The sequence below is a fragment of the Cervus canadensis genome, chromosome 6 (genome assembly GCF_019320065.1).
Source record: "Cervus canadensis isolate Bull #8, Minnesota chromosome 6, ASM1932006v1, whole genome shotgun sequence".
Classification (NCBI taxonomy): Eukaryota; Metazoa; Chordata; class Mammalia; order Artiodactyla; family Cervidae; genus Cervus; species Cervus canadensis.
Window position 1 is genome coordinate 56521296 of NC_057391.1, and position 18878 is coordinate 56540173.

Genomic DNA, 18878 nt, shown 5'->3' on the forward strand with positions numbered 1-18878 from the left:
CTTACCAAAACTGATAAAAAAGGAAATAAACAATTTCAATGACTGTATCAATTTTGAGAAATTGCATCTATGTTAGTCTGCTCTAGCTGCTATAATAGAATACTACAGACTTGGTAACTTAACAGAAATTTATTTTCTCACAGTTGTGGAGGCCTGAAGTCTAAAACCAAGTTGCTGTCAGTGTTGGTTTCTGGTGAGACCTTTCTTTCTGGCTTCTAGATGGCTGCTTTCTCACTGTGTCCTCACATAGCCTTTGCGCATGCATGGAGACAAAGATCCCCATGGTGCCTCTTACTCTTATAAGAATAGCACTCTCCTTGAACTAAGGCCCCACCCTTAAGACTTCATTAAATTTAATTTCCTCTCCAAAGGCCCCATCTCCAAATATAGTCACATTGAGGGTTAGGTCTTCAAGGTAGGCCCTAGGGAAGAACATAAAGTCTGAAATGAAGACTTCACTGGATCACCTAACAGCATTACTTATCCAAACTGACAAACAATGGAAAAAAGTTTGGAAAAAAACCCAGCAATCTTAATGACCTGTAGGACCATTTCAAACTATCTACCACAGATGCAGTTGGAGTCCCAGAAGGAAAGATGGGCAAAAGAAAAAAAACATTTGAATCAAAATGATGGATAATTATCCAAATTGATGAAAACTATAAATGGACATGTTCAGAAATTCAGCTAATCCAGACAGAATTAAGGAAGGAAGGAGAGGGGGGATTGGGGAAAGAGGGAGGGAGGGACAAACAACCCGATTGACTGCTGAAAACCAGTGATAAGGAGAATATTTTAAAAGCAGCCAGAGGAAAAGACACATCACATATAGGAGAACAAATATTAAATGATTAGAAATGTTCCTTTCCCCTTTGTTATTTGCAAGATTATGAGTAAAGTTGGTGTGGTTTCTTCCTTAAATCTTTGATAGAATTTACTTATGAAGCCATTTGAGTCTGGAGTTTTCTTTGTGAGATTTTCATTAAGAATTCTATTTCTTTAATTGTCATAAGTTATTCACCTTTTCTAGCCACCTAAGACAAATTAAAATGTATCCACAGAATTGTATGCATTTATAATAGCAAGTTTTTTTCTTATAATAGCGCAAATCTTTTAACAAGTCAATGCATACACACACACACACTGGAATACTACTCAGCATTAATATTTGATGATCTTGGATATTTCTCAGAAATCTTATGTTGAACAAAAGAAACCAGATACAAAAGAGTATGCTATGTTATGGTTCCATTTTTATGAAAGTCTAGACCAGGCAAAGGTAATCTACAGCTAACTATAGTTGCATAAAGCAGATTAGTGTGGCCTAACACCAGTGGTGGGATATTTTTGCATGAAGTTGTAGGAATCAACAATAAAATAGCACAAGGAAACATTTTGGAAGTGATCTAAATGTCTGTTCATTCCAATCCCAAAGAAGAGCCATGCCAAAGAATTTTTAAACTACCGTACAATTGCGCTCCTTTCACATGCTAGCGAAGTTGTACTCAAAATCCTTCAAGCTAGGTTTCAGCAGTACATGAACCAAGAACTTCCAGATATACAAGCTGGGTTTAGAAAAGGCAGAGGAACCAGAGATCAAATTGCCAACATTCGTTGAGTCATGGAGAAAGCAGGGAATTCCAGAAAAACGTTTACTTCTGCTTCACTGACTATACAAAAGCCTCTGTGTGGATCACAGCAAACTATGAAAAATTCTTGAAGAGGTGGGAATAACAAACAATCTTACCTGCCTCCTGAGAAACCTGTATGCAGCTCAAGAAGCAACAGTTAGAACCACACAGGGAACAGCTGACTGGTTCAAAACTGGGAAAGGAGTACAGCAAGGCTGTATATTGTCTCCCTAGTTATTTAACTTATATGCAAAGTACATCATGCAAAATTCCTGGATGGATAAATCACAGGCTGGAATCAAGATTGCCAGTAGCAATATCAACAACCTCAGATATGAAGATGATACCACTCTAATGGCAGGAAGTGAAGAGGAACTAAAGAGCCTCTTGATGAGGGTGAAGGAGAGTGAAAAGGTTAGCTTGAAACTCAACATTCAAAAAAACTAAGATCGTGGCATCTGGTCCTATGAATTCATGGCAAATATAAAAGGAAAAAGTGGAAGCAATGACAGATTTTATTTTCTTGGACTCCAAAATCACTGTGGATGGTGACTGCAGCCATGAAATTAAAATACACCTGCTCCTAGGAAGGAAAGCTATCACAAACCTAGACAACATATTTTGAACTGTTGTGCTGGAGAAGATTCTTGAGAGTCCCTTGGACTGCAAGGAGATCCAACCAGTCCATCCTAAAGGAGATCACTCCTGGGTGTTCATTGGAAGGACTGATGCTGAAGCTGAAACTCCAATACTTTGGCCACCTCATGCGAAGAGTTGACTCATTGGAAAAGACCCTGATGCTAGGAGGGATTGGAGGCAGAAGAAGGGACGACAGAGGATGAGATGGCTGGATGGCATCACTGACTCGATGGACATGAGTTTGAGTAAACTCTGAGAGTTAGTGATGGACAGGGAGGCCTGGCATGCTGCGATTCATGGGGTTGCAATGAGTCGGACACGGCTGAGTGACTGAACTGAACTGAATTGAGACAGCATATTAAAAAACAGGTAGATACATCACTTTGCAGACAAAGGTTCATATAGTCAAAGCTGTGGTTTTTCTAGTAGTCATGTATGGATATGAGAGTTGGACCTCAAAGAAGGCTGAGCCCTGAAGAATTGATACTTTCCAATTGTGGTGCAGGAGAAAACTCTTAAGAGTCCCTTGCACAGCAAGGAGATCAAACCCGTCAATCCTAAAAGAAATTGACCCTGAATATTAACTGGAAGAACTAGTTCTGAAGCTCCAATAATTTGGCCACCTGATGCAAAGAGCCAACTCATTGGAAAAGACCCTGATGCTGGGAAAGACTGAAGGCAAAAGAAGGGGGCAGCTGAGGATGAGATGGTTAGATAATGTCACCAGTTCAATGAACATGAATTTGAGCAAACTCCAGGAGACAGTGGAGGACAGAGGCTGGCGTGCTATAGTCCATGGGGTCGCAAGAGTCAGATGCAACTTAGACACTGAACAACAACAAAATGTTACACAATTTTTTTTCTTTAGCCACAGACTTTATTATTTGAATATTTGCAATTATGACTCTATACACAAATTTTAATTTCTTACAAAACTCTACATTCCATATTGCTAGGTCACTTCACTCTGTTTTATGCCACATTTCCATCAAGAGGCATTTCCCCAAATCACAATCTGCCTGATTGTGTTTGTTGTTGTAGTTTAGTTGCTAAGTTGTGTCTGACTCTGCGACTCCGTGGACTGTAGCCTGTCAGGCTACTCTGTCTATGGGATTTCCCAGGCAAGAATACTAGAGTAGGTTGCCATTTCCTTCTCAAGGGTACATTTTTTAAAATGTTTATTTATCTAACTGTGCCAAGTCTTAGTTGTGGCATGAAGTATCTTTTAGTTGTGGCATGCAAAATCTTAGTTGTGGCATGAGGGATCTAGTTGCCTGAACCAGTACTGAACTCAAGCCCCCTGCTTTGGGAGCTCAGGGTCTTAGGCACTGGACCACCAGCGAAATCCCTAAATGCTGTACATTTTAACTGTAATGAAGGTTACATGGGTGTATGCATTTTTCACTTAAAATGGTAATTTTTTTACGTAGTAATTGTGTAGTAAGTAAATTATACCTCAATATAGGTGATTTAAACAGAAAAATCATTTATATTTCTATTAACTGTCAAGAAACCATAGAAAAGGACATGTTTAAAATTCATTTGTGGCTTAAACATTTAAAACATACCATAAAATAGGAGTATACAATGGGATAAATCTAATGAAAGATTGAAAGATTGAAAAATAAATCCATACACTTAAGAGGTGTGCAATTTACTGTATGTGTGTTTTACTTTAACAAAAATATTAGCAAAAATATGTTGCACATATAACTTGATAAAAACAAGCCATAAATGAAACTATTATGTTAATATTAGAAATGTTAAAGTAGGCATGATTAAAGATATTTTAAAGGAATTGTGTAGATAAAAAGGATGTAGGAGATAATGAAGCAGAAGAAAGAGTTTAAGATAATTCAGACTGCAAACCTGGGTAATTGTGAAACCTCTATAATTAAAAATAAGAATAAGGTTTATCTACTAAGGACTTGTGTTTCTAGCAATGATCATGAATTGTGTTTTGAAAATACTAGGTTTAAAGTTAAAATACCTAAATGTAAAATATTTTTGTTCAAGTCTTCTATGAATCTTGAGTAATGTGTCATTATTCTGAGTAAAAATCAGTTTAAACAATTACATAGAATCTAGAAATTCAGGTATTAAAGATTACCACACATCTCATAGCTCTGAATCCTACTCCACACTGATGATATATTAGAGACAATATTAAAGTATTATAACTGATTTTGGAATTCCAGGGTAAATCACACATGAGCATGACGTATCCTTTTTATACCTGACTTTCCTTAAGTTGCTAGTAATTTGCTAATGATATTTGTATCTGTGTTCTTGAGGGACATTTGGTTTATAATTTTCTTTTTTTTGTAATCTTCTTGTCAGATTTTGTTGTCAAAGTTATACTGGCTTTATAAGAAAGGATTCCCTCTATTTTTGAAAGTTGCTTTATCATCTTCTTTCAGTTTTGGTGATTATTGTTTTTAAGGATTTGCCCATTTCATGTAGGTTGTTAAATTACTGACACAAGTTTTAAATTATATGCCCCTAAGTCATTTAATCAGTATGGGTTCCCTAATGGCATCCTTTTCATCCTTCGTGGTATTGGTCATTTATTTTTTTCTCACATTTTTAAAATTCAACCTACTCAAGTATCTTTTTAAAAATCTTTTAAAAGACCAACTTTCAATTTGTTGAGTTCTCTATTTTCATATTTTTATTTTGTCTTCTCATATATTTTATTCCTTTTTCTACTTATTTTTAAATTCTTTTCAGTTTTTTTAGCTTTCTTAGCACTGTGTTTTCCTCTAAGCATAGGCTTAGGTGTATCCCATAAAGATTGATACATTGTGTTTTCATTATCTTTCAGTTAGAAAATTTTCTAATTTTTCTTATTGCTTCCTCTTTGAGCTAGAAATGGATTATTTAATATTTAAGGATTCTCTAGTTGTCTTTCGGAGAAGGCAATGGCACCCCACTCCAGTACTCTTGCCTGGAAAATCCCATGGATGGAGGAGCCTGGTAGGCTGCAGTCCATGGGATCGCGAAGAGTCGGACACGACTGAGCGACTTCACTTTCACTTTTCACTTTCCTGCTTTGGAGAAGGAAATGGCAACCCACTCCCGTGTTCTTGCCTGGAGAATCCCAGGGAAGGGGGAGCCTGGTGGGCTGCCATCTATGGGGTCGCACAGAGTCGGACACTACTGATGCGACTTAGCAGCAGCAGCAGCAGTTATCTTTTTGTTACTATTTTCTATTATGGTCAGAGAATATACCCTGAATGATTTCAATTATTAGGAATTTTTGAGTCTTGTCTTACAGTACAGCATGAGTCCATCTTGGTGAAGGTTCCATGTTTTATTACTTAAAAAGACTGTGTATTCTACAGTTGTGAGATTTAGTTGTTCTATAAATATCAATTAGGTTAAGTTGCTTGATAATGTTGTTCAAATCTCCTGACTGATGTGTGTGTGTGTGTGTGTGTGTGTACTTGATTCATCAGTTACTCAAAGCAATATGCTAAAATCTCCAGCTATCACTGTGGTTTTGCCTGTTGTATGATCAGACCCCTCAAAATGGCAGTTCTTCTCTTCTTTGTATATCCCCTGCTCAACCAGTTCCTTCCCCAGCTGGTTATTATTCTAATCCTTGGACCAAAGTAGCTTTACCTGCTAGTTTATCAAGGGGAAACATTTGCCCTCATTAGCCAGTGGGGCTGCAAAGGACCCACCTCTGCTAGTTTACCTGGTAGCTGATGAGCCAATCTGAGGTTAATTGCCCCTATAAAGGTGGCCTCCTTTTCCTGGAACAGTGAAGATTACTGCCATGTCCAGACTGCCTTTTGGGTTGAGGTGTAGCTCCAGGACTTTGGACTTGTAAGATTTCATACTGTTGATGTTTCTGTCACCATTTACAGGTTCTTTCTTCTGTCTCACAGCAAAGCAATTACAAGGCTTGCAGGCCTGCAAGGTGTAGGTCAACACCTGTATTTCCCTTTAGTTTTATAAACTTCTGCTACCTTTCTTTTGAAGCTCTTTTAGTAAATGCAGACACATTTGTCATTGGTATGACTTAATGAACTAACCTTTTGTTAATGTGAAATAACCTTATTTATGTCTGGTAATTTTCCTTGTCTTAAAGTCTACTTTGTCTGATATTAATATAGACACCAGTTTTCTTATATTTAGTGTTTGCATAGTTCTAGAATTCTCATTTGTATCTTTTTTGGAATTTTACTCTTAAAATACTCCATGGCTTCATGCACTATAATCAAACCTATAATGTAAATCTTTAATGTATTTATAATATTTTAAAGTCCTTGATGCTAATTACAATGACTGGATTCTCAGTGAATTGGTTTGTATTGACTGTATTTTCTTTTGATTATGGATCCCATTTTCCTTCTTCGTATGTCTTGAAATTGTTTTATTGTGTATTAGACATTATGTGGAAAAAATTGTGGAGACTCAAGTTTAATTTAATTTTAGTTTTGAGAGCATAAGCCTTTTTCTCTCCTTAGCACTTCAAGTGAGAGGCTGATTTTTTTAAATCCTCCTAGATTTGAGTTGGGCTTTAGGATTGATTGTAGCTCTAATTAGATTGAGCTCACCTGTGACTAACTCAACCTCCAACCTCCCTCTTGAGAGCCACCTCTTATCACTTGTCAGTGTTGAGTTGGGACACATGTGGAATGAAGTTTTAGATGATTTCAGTTCACCTTTGGATCCAACTCTGTCTGGGCTCCTGGAACCCAAGTACTATAAGCATGTGTTGGCTTGTCTAGGTTCTGTATCTTTCCAGCCCCTCCTCTACTGCTGCTTTCTTGACAAAATTCAGAAGCAAGGTGTGGGCACCTGGGAAGGGACTATTTGGTTGAGTCATTTATTTTTTTTTTCATTTGGGTATCTTTCAGACTCCAGTCTGTTCCCCAGCTCATGCAGACACTTGAAGCCCAGCTGATTTCTCTTCATCTCTTCAAAGTTACTGCCCCATGGCAGACCAACAACAATTGCCGCACAGAACTCACTGTCAGGTAAGGGAACTGCCACAACTTTATACTTACTTATAAATGAGATGTTTCTTTCGGGATTTTGGGTCACCAGGGTTTCCCATGAGGGCAGCTTCATGGGCTTGCAAGCTGTGCGTTTGCATGCGTCTACTGATAGGAAGGACCCTACACTAGGTTTAGTGATCTGATGTTACCATCTTAAAATTCTTATTTTTTGAGCACTGGGACTCTAAATTGTCACAAATTATATAGTCCTGCTTAGTGGCATCCACCACTTTTCACGAACCCCATAGAAAAGTAATATTTTTATTTGGTCCAGGATTTTCTTGTTGTTACTGTGGAAATATTAGCATTTTGTATCCTACATCCTACCAAGGTCATAAGCCTGTTTAATTTATGCCTCACCTCCTTCTAACATTTCCCCTAGAGAACTCTGGAATTTTATATTGAAATTAACTGATGTTTTCATATGCACATTTCATTTCTTTAATTCACTTAATTCCCTTTAGTTGAAATGTGGGTATTTTTAGTGCTTTCTTCTAGAAGTGGTTTGACATCCATTACAAGGCAGGGAGAAAGGATACCATTTAAATTGTTGTAATTATATTACTTTGTATTCTGTGCATTTCAAAAAATACTGCTGACTTTCCTCTAGTAAAATTGCTATTCTCGCTATCCCTAAAGATACTATATCATGAACATTTTTTTTTTGTCTTTCAGTATTCTGTGCACACCATCTCTTATTTTTTTATTTTCTCAGTTTGACTAGACCTAAAGCCACATGTTTTTCATAAAATTTCTTGACAGCTCTACACATCTTTGCTTCTGTATGCTTATTTTTTATAATGACTATCACATATGCTCTTTATTTTCTTATTGTATTATCTGTTATATATTTACTTATATTCTTCACATATTTTAAACAGTATTAAGACAATGAAATATTCTATTCCACCTCAAATGTGTAGTCATTTTGCAAAGCATGGCCTTGTGATTTTGTAATCTTGATCATTGTATCTATTGATATGTGAAGTATGTTCTAGTAAATTAAACTGTAAGATTGTCTTTTCAGACATGTCATCTTCAGAGCATTAGGGTATTATATTAGGATACCCTGAAGTCCTGTTATTTTTGCCTTCTCATTGGTTTTTCATTCTTTAGAAATGGTTTTATTATTTTTTTAGAATACCTACACATTTCTTTGACATTAATCTACTCATTTATTCATTAATTTAAAAATATTGCCAGTTTATGTGCATAATTTACAACCATTGGCCAGCCACTACATGAAATTTTGACTCTTCAGCAGTGGTTACACTACATTTTCTGTCCTCATAGAGAAACAGATCTGCTGTTGTTACCATAAAGGATCTTTGGGGGACCTAGGAAACCTTCCTAGAAAAGTTACTTTTAATTTGATGTTTGATATAAGAGTTAAATAGGTCAAGAATGAATTGAAGGAAGAGAGTTTGGAACAGAGATCCTTCTAAGCAGGAGAAAGAATATGTACGCAGTCTCCAAGGAATAGCAAAATGTCTGGATTAAAATTAATCTGTCTGGTGAAAGACTACATTTTCAATTTACAAAGAAACTAACAAAATGGGATTATAACTTATTACTTTGAAACATTAAAAGATTTATTTTCACCAGGTCACTTCTGTGCCTCTTAAAATATTTCATCAGTAAAAGGAGAATGTTATTATATATTATTGACTCTGAATTTATTGTAGACACTGTCCAAGATAGCCTAAAATATCTTGGAACTCATGATGGAATTAGAAATGAGGACATTGAGCAGGATTCATATGTAGCTTTTCTGTAGGAAAAGTGCATGAGAAGGAGGCCTTTTATAGAATTTGGTTTGCAGACTCAGAATTTAAACATCAATCTCTGTCCCTTTTCAAAGTACAAGAACTTTACAAAGAGAATAGTTTACAGTATCTTACTTACAGCTCTGAAAATTATAACTGAAGTCCATTATCATAATGTACTTAAATAAATTAAGTATAACCATCCTATAAACAATCTGAATTTATGTTAATGAACAATATTGATTTTACTTCATTAGAAAATGCAAGAACCTCCAAAGAACATTGAAGAATTTTTAAAGCTTCAAAACTTGGTGAGTAGAATATCCTATTTTATGGGGCTGTCACCACTGGTACACATATCAGTCCTTTTCCTTTAGGAAAATACAGCAATTCTTTTTGATTGCCCTTAGAATTACTTTGAAAGTTTCAAAAGAAATTGTTGAGAGTTTGATTGGAATTACAATAGACTTTTGAAATTACTTTTAGAAACAGCCCTTTTAAAAAATATATTCTAAAATCACATAGTGTTAGAGCTATAAAGACTTTAAGTGCCACCACTCATCTATCAACCTCCTTAAAATGTAATATTTTAAATTTCAAAATTACCAATTTTTTTTTCCGGTTATAACTAAGAGAGTCATTTTATAAAATTAAAGAGAAAAGCACTAAAAAAGATAAGCATCTTAATTTTATCCTTTATAGATTAACCAGATATATCTCTGTATTTAGAGAAAACATAATCTAATCAAGCTGTAGAATTTCAGGATACTTTATTCATAGTATAATTATATAGTATAATTCAATATCTTGAATAAGAGTTGTAATATCTCAAGTCTGACATAAAGGTGTATTTTCATAAACCCTCAGGCATGTTGTAAAATCTGTTCAAGTTCATTTCCATTTAAGCCTTTCCCCACTTTCCCCAAATTCATTTCCATCTTAGCTTCTTGCCACTTTCCTAACTTCCCTAACAATCGGGATGACCCCTAACATAAGGACTATGTTTTCAAATGTGGCTGTCATTCTAATTTGACAGTGTTTGTCTCCAGGGAGTGTATCTTGTGATCATATCTTATATTTCAGAGATCTTTGTATTTTTGACACATAATATCCAGATTTTAAGGAAGTCTGGAAAACTTCCCCAGGTGGTTATGTGTTTTGTTTAAGATGTATGTTTGTAGGATTCATGAGAGCACATTGATGCATCTAAAATTCTCTTTTTCCAAAATGGCAGGGGGACCTAGGTCCTGCTGGGGGAGTTTTTCAGCATTAAACTCTGGGTATTATTCAGGTACCTGTTACCATTACAGCATATAGTGAATTTAGGGCTTCCCTGGTGGCTTAGATGGTAAAGTGTCTGCCTGCAATGCGGGAGACCTGGGTTTGATCCTGGGTCAGGAAGATCCCCTGGAGAAGGAAATGGCAACCCACTCCAGTACTCTTGCCTGGAAATTTCCATGGACTGAGGAGCCTGGTAGGCTACAGTCCATGGGGTCTCAAAGAGTCAGACACGACTGAGCAACTTCACTAAGTCACTAAGGAATCTTTTAAAGGAAGAAAAATGGAAGTAGAATAGGCCAAGGCAAAATTTAAAATTTCTAATCTGCAGACTTCAGATTTATTCCCATTTAAGCTAAATGCCCAGAATATCTTACCCACATTCTTCTTAAAAGAGTTTCATCCTATGAAAACTGCTACTATTCCAGAAAGCATTCTCTTATTCACAAACATATTTCATTATGTCCATTATCTTTCTTTGTTTTGGTATTCAACAACTCAATCAAAAGATTATCTTGTGTTTAGATTTGCAGATATTAATGTTGTGATTCCCCTTCCCTTCCCTTTCCTTCTTCTACTTCCCTTCCTGAACAATGTAGTCCTAAGCCATCTGGGGGTCAAAACAAAGCAGCATCCACATTGGTAGGGGAAGGAAATGTTCTGTGGTCACCCAGAGCAGGCTTTCTGAACTCTACCACCATGGGGAAGGTATCCATGTGACCCCACAGGTGTCTGAGTCCAAAGGGGTGAGGATGGTATTTGTGTGTGACCAGGGTGGGGAGGTGGTTCCAGGAAATGCAGAGACAGACTGTGGCCTGGTTTGGAAAGTCAGAGCCTAAGCAGAGTAAGAAGGGCATCCATATACTGAAGAGTCTAGCAGTGGATAGGAGAGATTGGTTACCTGAAAAGATTGATCAAATCAGTACATATATTTAAGATAATGTCAGTTAGGTTTTTCATTCTTGGAAATGGTAATTATGATATGGAAAAAGAGAAAACTAGAATGTTTGGAACTGGAATTAGATTTATCAGTATGAACTCATGGCTTTAATTACATAGAGGTCAAGACTGAGGAGCTGTTGTAGACCGAAGGGGATTAAAGACATATGATGCTTAAATGCAATGTGTGATAACTGAACTAGATCCTTTTACCATAAAAAGCATTATTGATTTAGTTGATGAACTCAAGTAATCTCAGAGAAGTATATAGGAATGATGTAATAATGCCAGTTTCCTTATTCTGATGGTTATAGTTGGTTATGTAGGGGAATGTTTTTGTTCTTTGAAAACAAATGCTCAAGTATTCAAGGATGATAGGGGCATCAGTCAAGTAAGCAATTTACTTTCAAATGATTCAGGAAGAAAGGTTTTTGTAAAGCATTTGAAACTTCTAAAGTTTAAGGTTTTTTACAAATTAAAAAATATACATTTAATAAAAATCATGCTGTAGAATAAAACTTCAATTTTAGCTCATTGATTTTTGAACTCTTTAAATTCATTTAAAAATTGATTTGAGTTGTATTGTCTCACATTTTCTGCAGGATCATTGGCCAAAGGAAATCCATTTATGGGAAAGTGATGAATTGTTACACACTATGAAGAAAATAAAACAAGATAGTTCATTTACTTCCATTTATACACATCTGTGGGGAAATGTCCTGCGAGTAGATGATGCAGCTATGGCCATGGAATCAAGACTAGCAGAATGTTCAATTCTTTTGAGAAACCATGCTTCTGAAATATTTGAGTGGAACAGAATAATTTCCAGGACAAGTAAATCTATTTTTTATATGCATAAAGTAATTGTCAGTTGTATGTGTGTCTGTTGTGTTTGTGTCTATCTGTGTGTGTATTCTCATAAAGAATGAAATCCAGAGGAATCGGGTGGAGAGGGAGGTGGGAGGGGGGATCGGGATTGGGAATACATGTAAATCCATGGCTGATTCATATCAATGTATGACAAAACCCACTGGAAAAAAAAATAATAATAAAAAAAATAAATAAAAAAGATAAATAAAAATTTAAAAAAAAAAGAATGAAATCCTAAGATATAAAATATCTAAAAACATAAATTTTTTTTATTTTAAAACCTTTTCATTTCAAAATGGTCCAGTATGTCTTTTTAGTTGAACTTGACCATTTGAATTCAAAGAAAGTGTTGCTGGGACAAAACCTAAAACAGTTCTTGAGTTGGAGCAGAGATAACTGAATATCAGAGAAACAGAGTTGCATTAACAAATATTGGTACCAGAGACAAGCAAGTCAGCAAGAATCAAGATATAAAAACAGTTAGACCTATAACCAAATTAAAAGGAGTGAGACTTCATCTATATAAGCTAAGTTAGTTTGTGAGAAATACTTAGCATTCACTATTGGATAACTGCAGACTGACTGAAAAGCTTATCTGTAAGTAATGATAATTTTTACTGCTTTTCAGTATTTATATAACCTTTATCTAGTTGTATTTTTAACACTTTCAGAACACTTTTAGATACTAATGGTGATTCTTATTCTTTAATGGGCAAACATATATGTCATATATGTCTTAAGAATGATATTGGTTGTACTTATATTTTCTGTGTATTAAACATGTAATTATTTAGCTACTTAATATCATTTTCAGACCTTGAGTTTTCAAAATCTGAGTGTGTTTAAATACAATGTTATTAAATTCACTACTGTGAGAATTTTCTTATGAAATTTTTAATTATTTAAAATTTTTTTGAAATTATACAAGCTACATATATATAGCTGTGTCTATATAAACATACAGGGAGAGAGAAAGCATGTGTGCATAATTTTAAAAAGCAATTTTTTATTTACTCATTGTCCTCAGTATGTAAGTATCAGAGCTTAGACTCAAGTCTAGATTATCTGACTTCAAAGCCCCCATAGTCTTTCACTGGGCCATGCTCCAGAGTCCTGTACCGTATTGTATTTAAGGTGACCATGAAACAACCAAATGTGAGTGGCTGAGCTGTTTGAAAAACTTGGAGTTGTTCAGTAAGAATGGATTAAGGTAAAATTGTAGATATAGGAGCAAGTCTGTCTTGCTCTAAAGACAGACTAATTGGAAGGTGACATTTCTAAATAGCAAAAGGAATAGGAAAAAGTTAAAATTTAACTCAGACTAGCATTATGCATCTAGCATTATGCTTATCAAAATACTTAATTGGAGTTTGGGACCCCAAAGCTGACGCTCTGTGACAATCAGGAGGGATGGGGTGAGGTGGGAGGGGTGACCAGGAGTAAGGGGACATGTATGTTGTGCCTATGGCTGATTGATGTTGATGTATGTCAAAAAACCATCACAATATTGTAATTATCCTTCCATTAAATAAATTTTTAAAATTTAATAGCTGGTTGATATCATTGGATAGTCTTATATGTAATTTTCTTAATATATATAATTATATATAATCTGCTTTTCAATTTTAAAGGACATTTGTGTATTTACATGTTGTAAACTCTCATTTTTTAAAGTTTCTCATGGAAAACTGAAACAATACAAGGCATTTCTAAAGAAGTACCATAAGGAAAAGAAGATAATGGTATGGTATTTGTTTTCATCTTGCTTGAAAAACTATTTCACAGAAAACATCACTATAAGTTCATAGATAAGCATTGATAACATTAAAAATTTCCTTTTAGTGTTTTATCGTCTGTCTATCCCTGTATTTTTCTTTTCAGGGTTTTAATTTTGCTGAACATTTTTCTTTTTTTTTTTTTTAATTTTTTTTATTAGTTGGAGGCTAATTACTTCACAACATTTCAGTGGGTTTTGTCATACATTGATATGAATCAGCCATAGAGTTACACGTATTCCCCATCCCGATCCCCCCTCCCACCTCCCTCTCCACCCGATTCCTCTGGGTCTTCCCAGTGCACCAGGCCCGAGCACTTGTCTCATGCATCCCACCTGGGCTGGTGATCTGTTTCACCATAGATAATATCCCTGTATTTTTAAAATAGCTGGGCTCATAGTCTTCTTTATACACTCGGTATGACTGTTGGTGTTCTCACATCACTGCAATTTATTTGAAGACTTATTTTATCCTCTGCTTATTTAAAAATTTATAACATCTTATACTTAGGGGTATATGTCCCATATGTCCTTTTCCTTTAGGAAAAAATAACAGTTTTTATTGCCTATAGAAATACTTTGTTAACTTTTAAAAAAAAATCTGAGAGTTTGATTAGAATTATGATAGGCTTTTGAGTTTGATAAACTTCGTCTTTTTCAAAAAATACATTCTAAAATTAAAGCTAGAAAAACTTGAAATGCAGCCATTCATCCATCCACCTCCTCAAATATTTTTTAAATTTCAAATTACTTTCTATGTTATTTTTCCTGATTATGACTAAGGTAGTCATTATAGAAAACTAAGCAATAAGCACTAAACAGGATAAGCATCCTTATTTTATCATTTATAGATAAATAACATATCTCACTATTGTTATTTTCATTTTTCTTTTTATTTAAAAACATTTTAAATTCAAATTAAACTAACTTTTAAACATAAAAAATTAAATGTTTTATGGAATTTTTACCATTACAAAATGTAGAAGGGCGTCTACATCATTTAAAAAATAAACTAATGTAATGGCCTTCTTGTTGGATGTTTGGTTAAATTTCATTATTATTTACAAAGCTGCTAGGAATATATTTGGAGCTAAAATTTGTGATTATGCATGATTATTTTATGATAAATTTCAGGAGTGAAACTGCTAATACATGGTAAAAATGTGAAAATCTAAGTGTTTTGATACATATTGCCAAATTCTTTTCTAGAAAGGAGGTACAGTTCAGTTCAGACACTCAGTAGTGTCTGACTCTTTGTGACTCCATGAACTGTAGCACGCCAGGCTTCCCTGTCCATCACTAACTCCCGAAATTTACTCAAACTCATGTCCATCGAGTCGGTGATGCCATCCAGCCATCTCATCCTCTGTTGTGCCCTTCTCCTCCTGCCTTCAATCTTGCCCAGCATCAGGGTCTTTTCAAATGAGTCAGTTCTTTGCATCAGGTGACTGAAGTATTGGAGTTTCAACTTTAGCATCAGTCCTTCCAATGAATATTCAGGACTGATTTTCTTTAGGATTGACTGGTTGGATCTCCTTGCAGTCCAAGGGACTCTTAGGAGTCTTCTCCAACACCACAGTTCAAAAGCACCAATTCTTCTGCACTCAGCTTTCTTTATAGTCCAACTCTCACATCCATATTTGACTACTGGAAAAACCATATATTTGACTAGACAGACCTTTGTTGGCCAAGTAATGTCTCTGCTTTTTAATAAGCTGCCTAGGTTGGTCATAACTTTTCTTCTAAGGAGCAAGCATCTCTTAATTTCATGGCAGCACTCACTATCTGCAGTGATTTTGGAGCCCCCAAAAATAAAGTCTGTCACTGTTGCCAGTGTTTCCCCATCTATTTGCCATGAAGTGATAGGACCAGATGCCATGATCTTAGTTTTCTGAATGTTGAGTTTTAAGCCAACATAACTAGTTATGTTAGTCATTGTAAATTTTGTATTTTCAAAAGGATTTCAAAAATTCTAGTGAATTTTATCAAATGCTTTTCGGGATCTCTTGAAATGACCTTTTAAGTGAATTGCACTAACAAAACTTTTAATGATAACTTTGTTAAATATGTCTTACTAGATTTTATCAGGATTTTAAAATTTATTATTTATATTTTTGTGGTATATTTTCCAGATTGTATTATCAAGAACTAGCTTTGTGTTACTATTACTCTACTCTTTGGAAACTTCCAGTGTTTCTTTGTTTTCTGCAAACTAAAACCAGGACTTCAAGATTAATATCTTTTAAAATCCCATCTTGATTGATCAATTATGTCTGTAGCTCTCAAGCATACAGCTTTATTTCTTATAACTAATCTCATTTTCCTTCTCTTTTCTATCCATTTGCCAATTCTTTAAATGGCAATAACATGATCCTCTTTCATATGGCAGTATATAATCATCCTTTCTAATTAGTTTCCTATGTCATCTCTTAAATGATACATGTATGTGTGTAATGTGTATAATCTTGCCTGCAGGGTAGTTAATAAACAATATATTAGCATGTGTAGAACACCCAAACTAATCTAGACAGAAGGGCTCCTGTTTTCTGTGTAAAGTGGTGTCATGGACATGAAGATGTGCCACCCAGATTCCCCTTCAAAGAAGGACCTTTTGCCCCAGCTGCTAAAAGCGTTGTTAGTGGACATCCTTCAGCTGTCAGCTCCTTCAGGGATTGCTCTCATAGACAGAACCTCTTCTCCCAAGGAAACTATCATCTAGGAATTACTCACTCACACTACCGTCCAGGACTCACAAGTTGGAAACAGAAAGACCTGACTGTTTCAACCCAGTTCAGGACAACTGCTATGGGTCCTTTCACTTTTAGAGCTCTGCTCAGGGTCAGGGCTGACTGACTTGCCTCATACATAGCTGATTTTTCCATCTTCTGTCTGTCTCCTCTTGCCTTCCATTGATAATCAATCCTCATAAACATTCTGAACACTAAATTGGTGTTTCACCTCACAGTCTGTTTCCCAGAAAAATCAAGCTGCAATAAGTAGTTGGTATATATTTCTATTATAGCTCTTATGTCTTTGTGTTTTGTATATGTAGCTGACTCCTCTCTTGCCCCCAGACTAACTTGAGGGCAAGGAATATTTTTGTATTCTCAGGATCTTATGTAGCAACAGCATTCTCTGTCTCAGTAAGACACACACACACACACACACATAGTTAGTAGAGTTACAAAGTCTAAAACTTCTTAAATTTAGAATTTTAAAGATTTTATTTTAAATTTTTTCCAGCTTTCAGATGAAATGGAGACAAAGAAGGATATAGAGGTATTTAAAATTTCTGCTTTATGAGATTATATATCAAAAATATTATGTGGAACTAAAAGAATGTTTAAAGTAATATAGCAATAAATACAGATAATGGCCCCAGGAGAAAGAGTTGGAAAAAATACAGAAGCTGTCTTTTTCTGACTTGTCAGTTTCTTTATGTGTAGCCTATCTAAAAGTTGTTGTAATTTAAGTTAAAATTCTGAAATAATTGCTTTTGCTTTGAAATTTGGCATATGAATATGCCAGGGCTCTTAATATCATAGAAACAGATAATATGAAGATTTTTCTTAGGTGGGATAAAGTATATTTACTTATTTTTAGTAAAAGTTTATAATATAATTGCTAATGAATGCTAGTAAAATTTTTACCTGTCTTCTGTAGTTACATGAAAAGAATTAAGTAATTCCTGTTCTGTGATTTTCCTTCTTTCTAGGGTTGTAACTTCCCAGGATTCAGAACAAATGAGCTTACTCAGCTACCTAGACATCTGAATGCTGAACGAATTTATCTTTTTATTTTAAAGGCCCATAACTTCGATGTATGTAAATATTATTTTATTTCTATTATATGATAAATCTTGAGAATATGATTTAATGAATTAGGCCTTTATTTAAAGCTATGACAGATTAGGTATTAAGCAAGATTTAATTCTTTCAGGCATTAAGTCTAGCAGAAAAGACCAGTGATATTTTTAACACCTTGATCACCAAAAGAGAATATATTTGATTCTGTGTTACTGCCTCAGGAGTCTGAGGTTGCTAGTGTGCATTGGTTAGGCACGTGACTGTAACAGGTATTTCCCCCTCTTCCTGCTCTATCAGCTCACGATATGTTAGCCTGCTCATTTTGATGTCAAGATAATTTAGGAGAACCCTTCCCCACAGCCCCACCTTTTGAACCTTCAAGTTTCTGATGAATTTTTAAGAAATATCTCTACAGAAGTATCAATAGCCAGTTTATTGAAAAACTGCACACAGGAAGGTAAATAGATCATTGGCCATTGAATGCCAGGTATAGGATGAGATTTGAGTGGTTTTGGGTATTGATTTCCCTCTCATTTAAATATTAAGTGATCAACTAAAAAGGTTTCTGTTTCCTGGGGACGTGGACAATGCTCCTTGTACCTCCAGGCAGACTCTGAGATGGACTTGGCTCTTAGTAGACCCTCTTCTTGGAGCTTCCCAGGCAGTGCTTGTGGTAAAAAACCCACCTGCCAATGCAGCCGAGGTAAGAGACTTGGGGTTCAATTCCTGAGTTGGGAAGATCCCCTGAAGGTGGGCACGGCAACCTACTCCAGTATTTTTGCCTGGAGAATCCTATGGATAGAGGAGCCTGGTAGGCTCCAGTCCATGGGGTCACAAAGAGTTGGACACAACTGAAGCAACTTAGCATGCATGCACACAGACCTTCTTCCTGTCCTTCACCACTAGCCTTCCTGTGGCTCTTTATTTCTCAACACAAAATCCATCTTCTCTCCTACTACAGTCCCCTATAGATGAACAGAAGGAGCACTGCTGCTGCTGCTAAGTCACATCAGTCATGTCCAACTCTGTGCAACCCCATAGACGGCAGCCCACCAGGCTCCTCTGTCCCTGGGATTCTCCAGGCAAGAATACTGGAGTGGGTTGCCATTTCCCAGAAGGAGCGCAGCCAACCATTAAACTTGGATAAATCAGTGTCAGCCATTATT

General features: G+C 35.6%; 1 protein-coding gene across 1 annotated transcript in view; it reads left to right on the forward strand.

Moving 5' to 3' along the window:
* The window catches only part of FAM227B (family with sequence similarity 227 member B), a 218371-nt gene that overhangs the window by 4630 nt on the left and 194863 nt on the right, over positions 1 to 18878 (forward strand). Inside the window, exons 2-7 of the mRNA XM_043472038.1 lie at positions 7139 to 7258; positions 9303 to 9356; positions 11865 to 12096; positions 13807 to 13874; positions 17150 to 17185; positions 17622 to 17726. Of these exons, the coding sequence (XP_043327973.1) occupies positions 7217 to 7258; positions 9303 to 9356; positions 11865 to 12096; positions 13807 to 13874; positions 17150 to 17185; positions 17622 to 17726 (537 nt within the window). The 5' untranslated portion in view covers positions 7139 to 7216. The remainder of the gene's footprint in view (positions 1 to 7138; positions 7259 to 9302; positions 9357 to 11864; positions 12097 to 13806; positions 13875 to 17149; positions 17186 to 17621; positions 17727 to 18878) is intronic.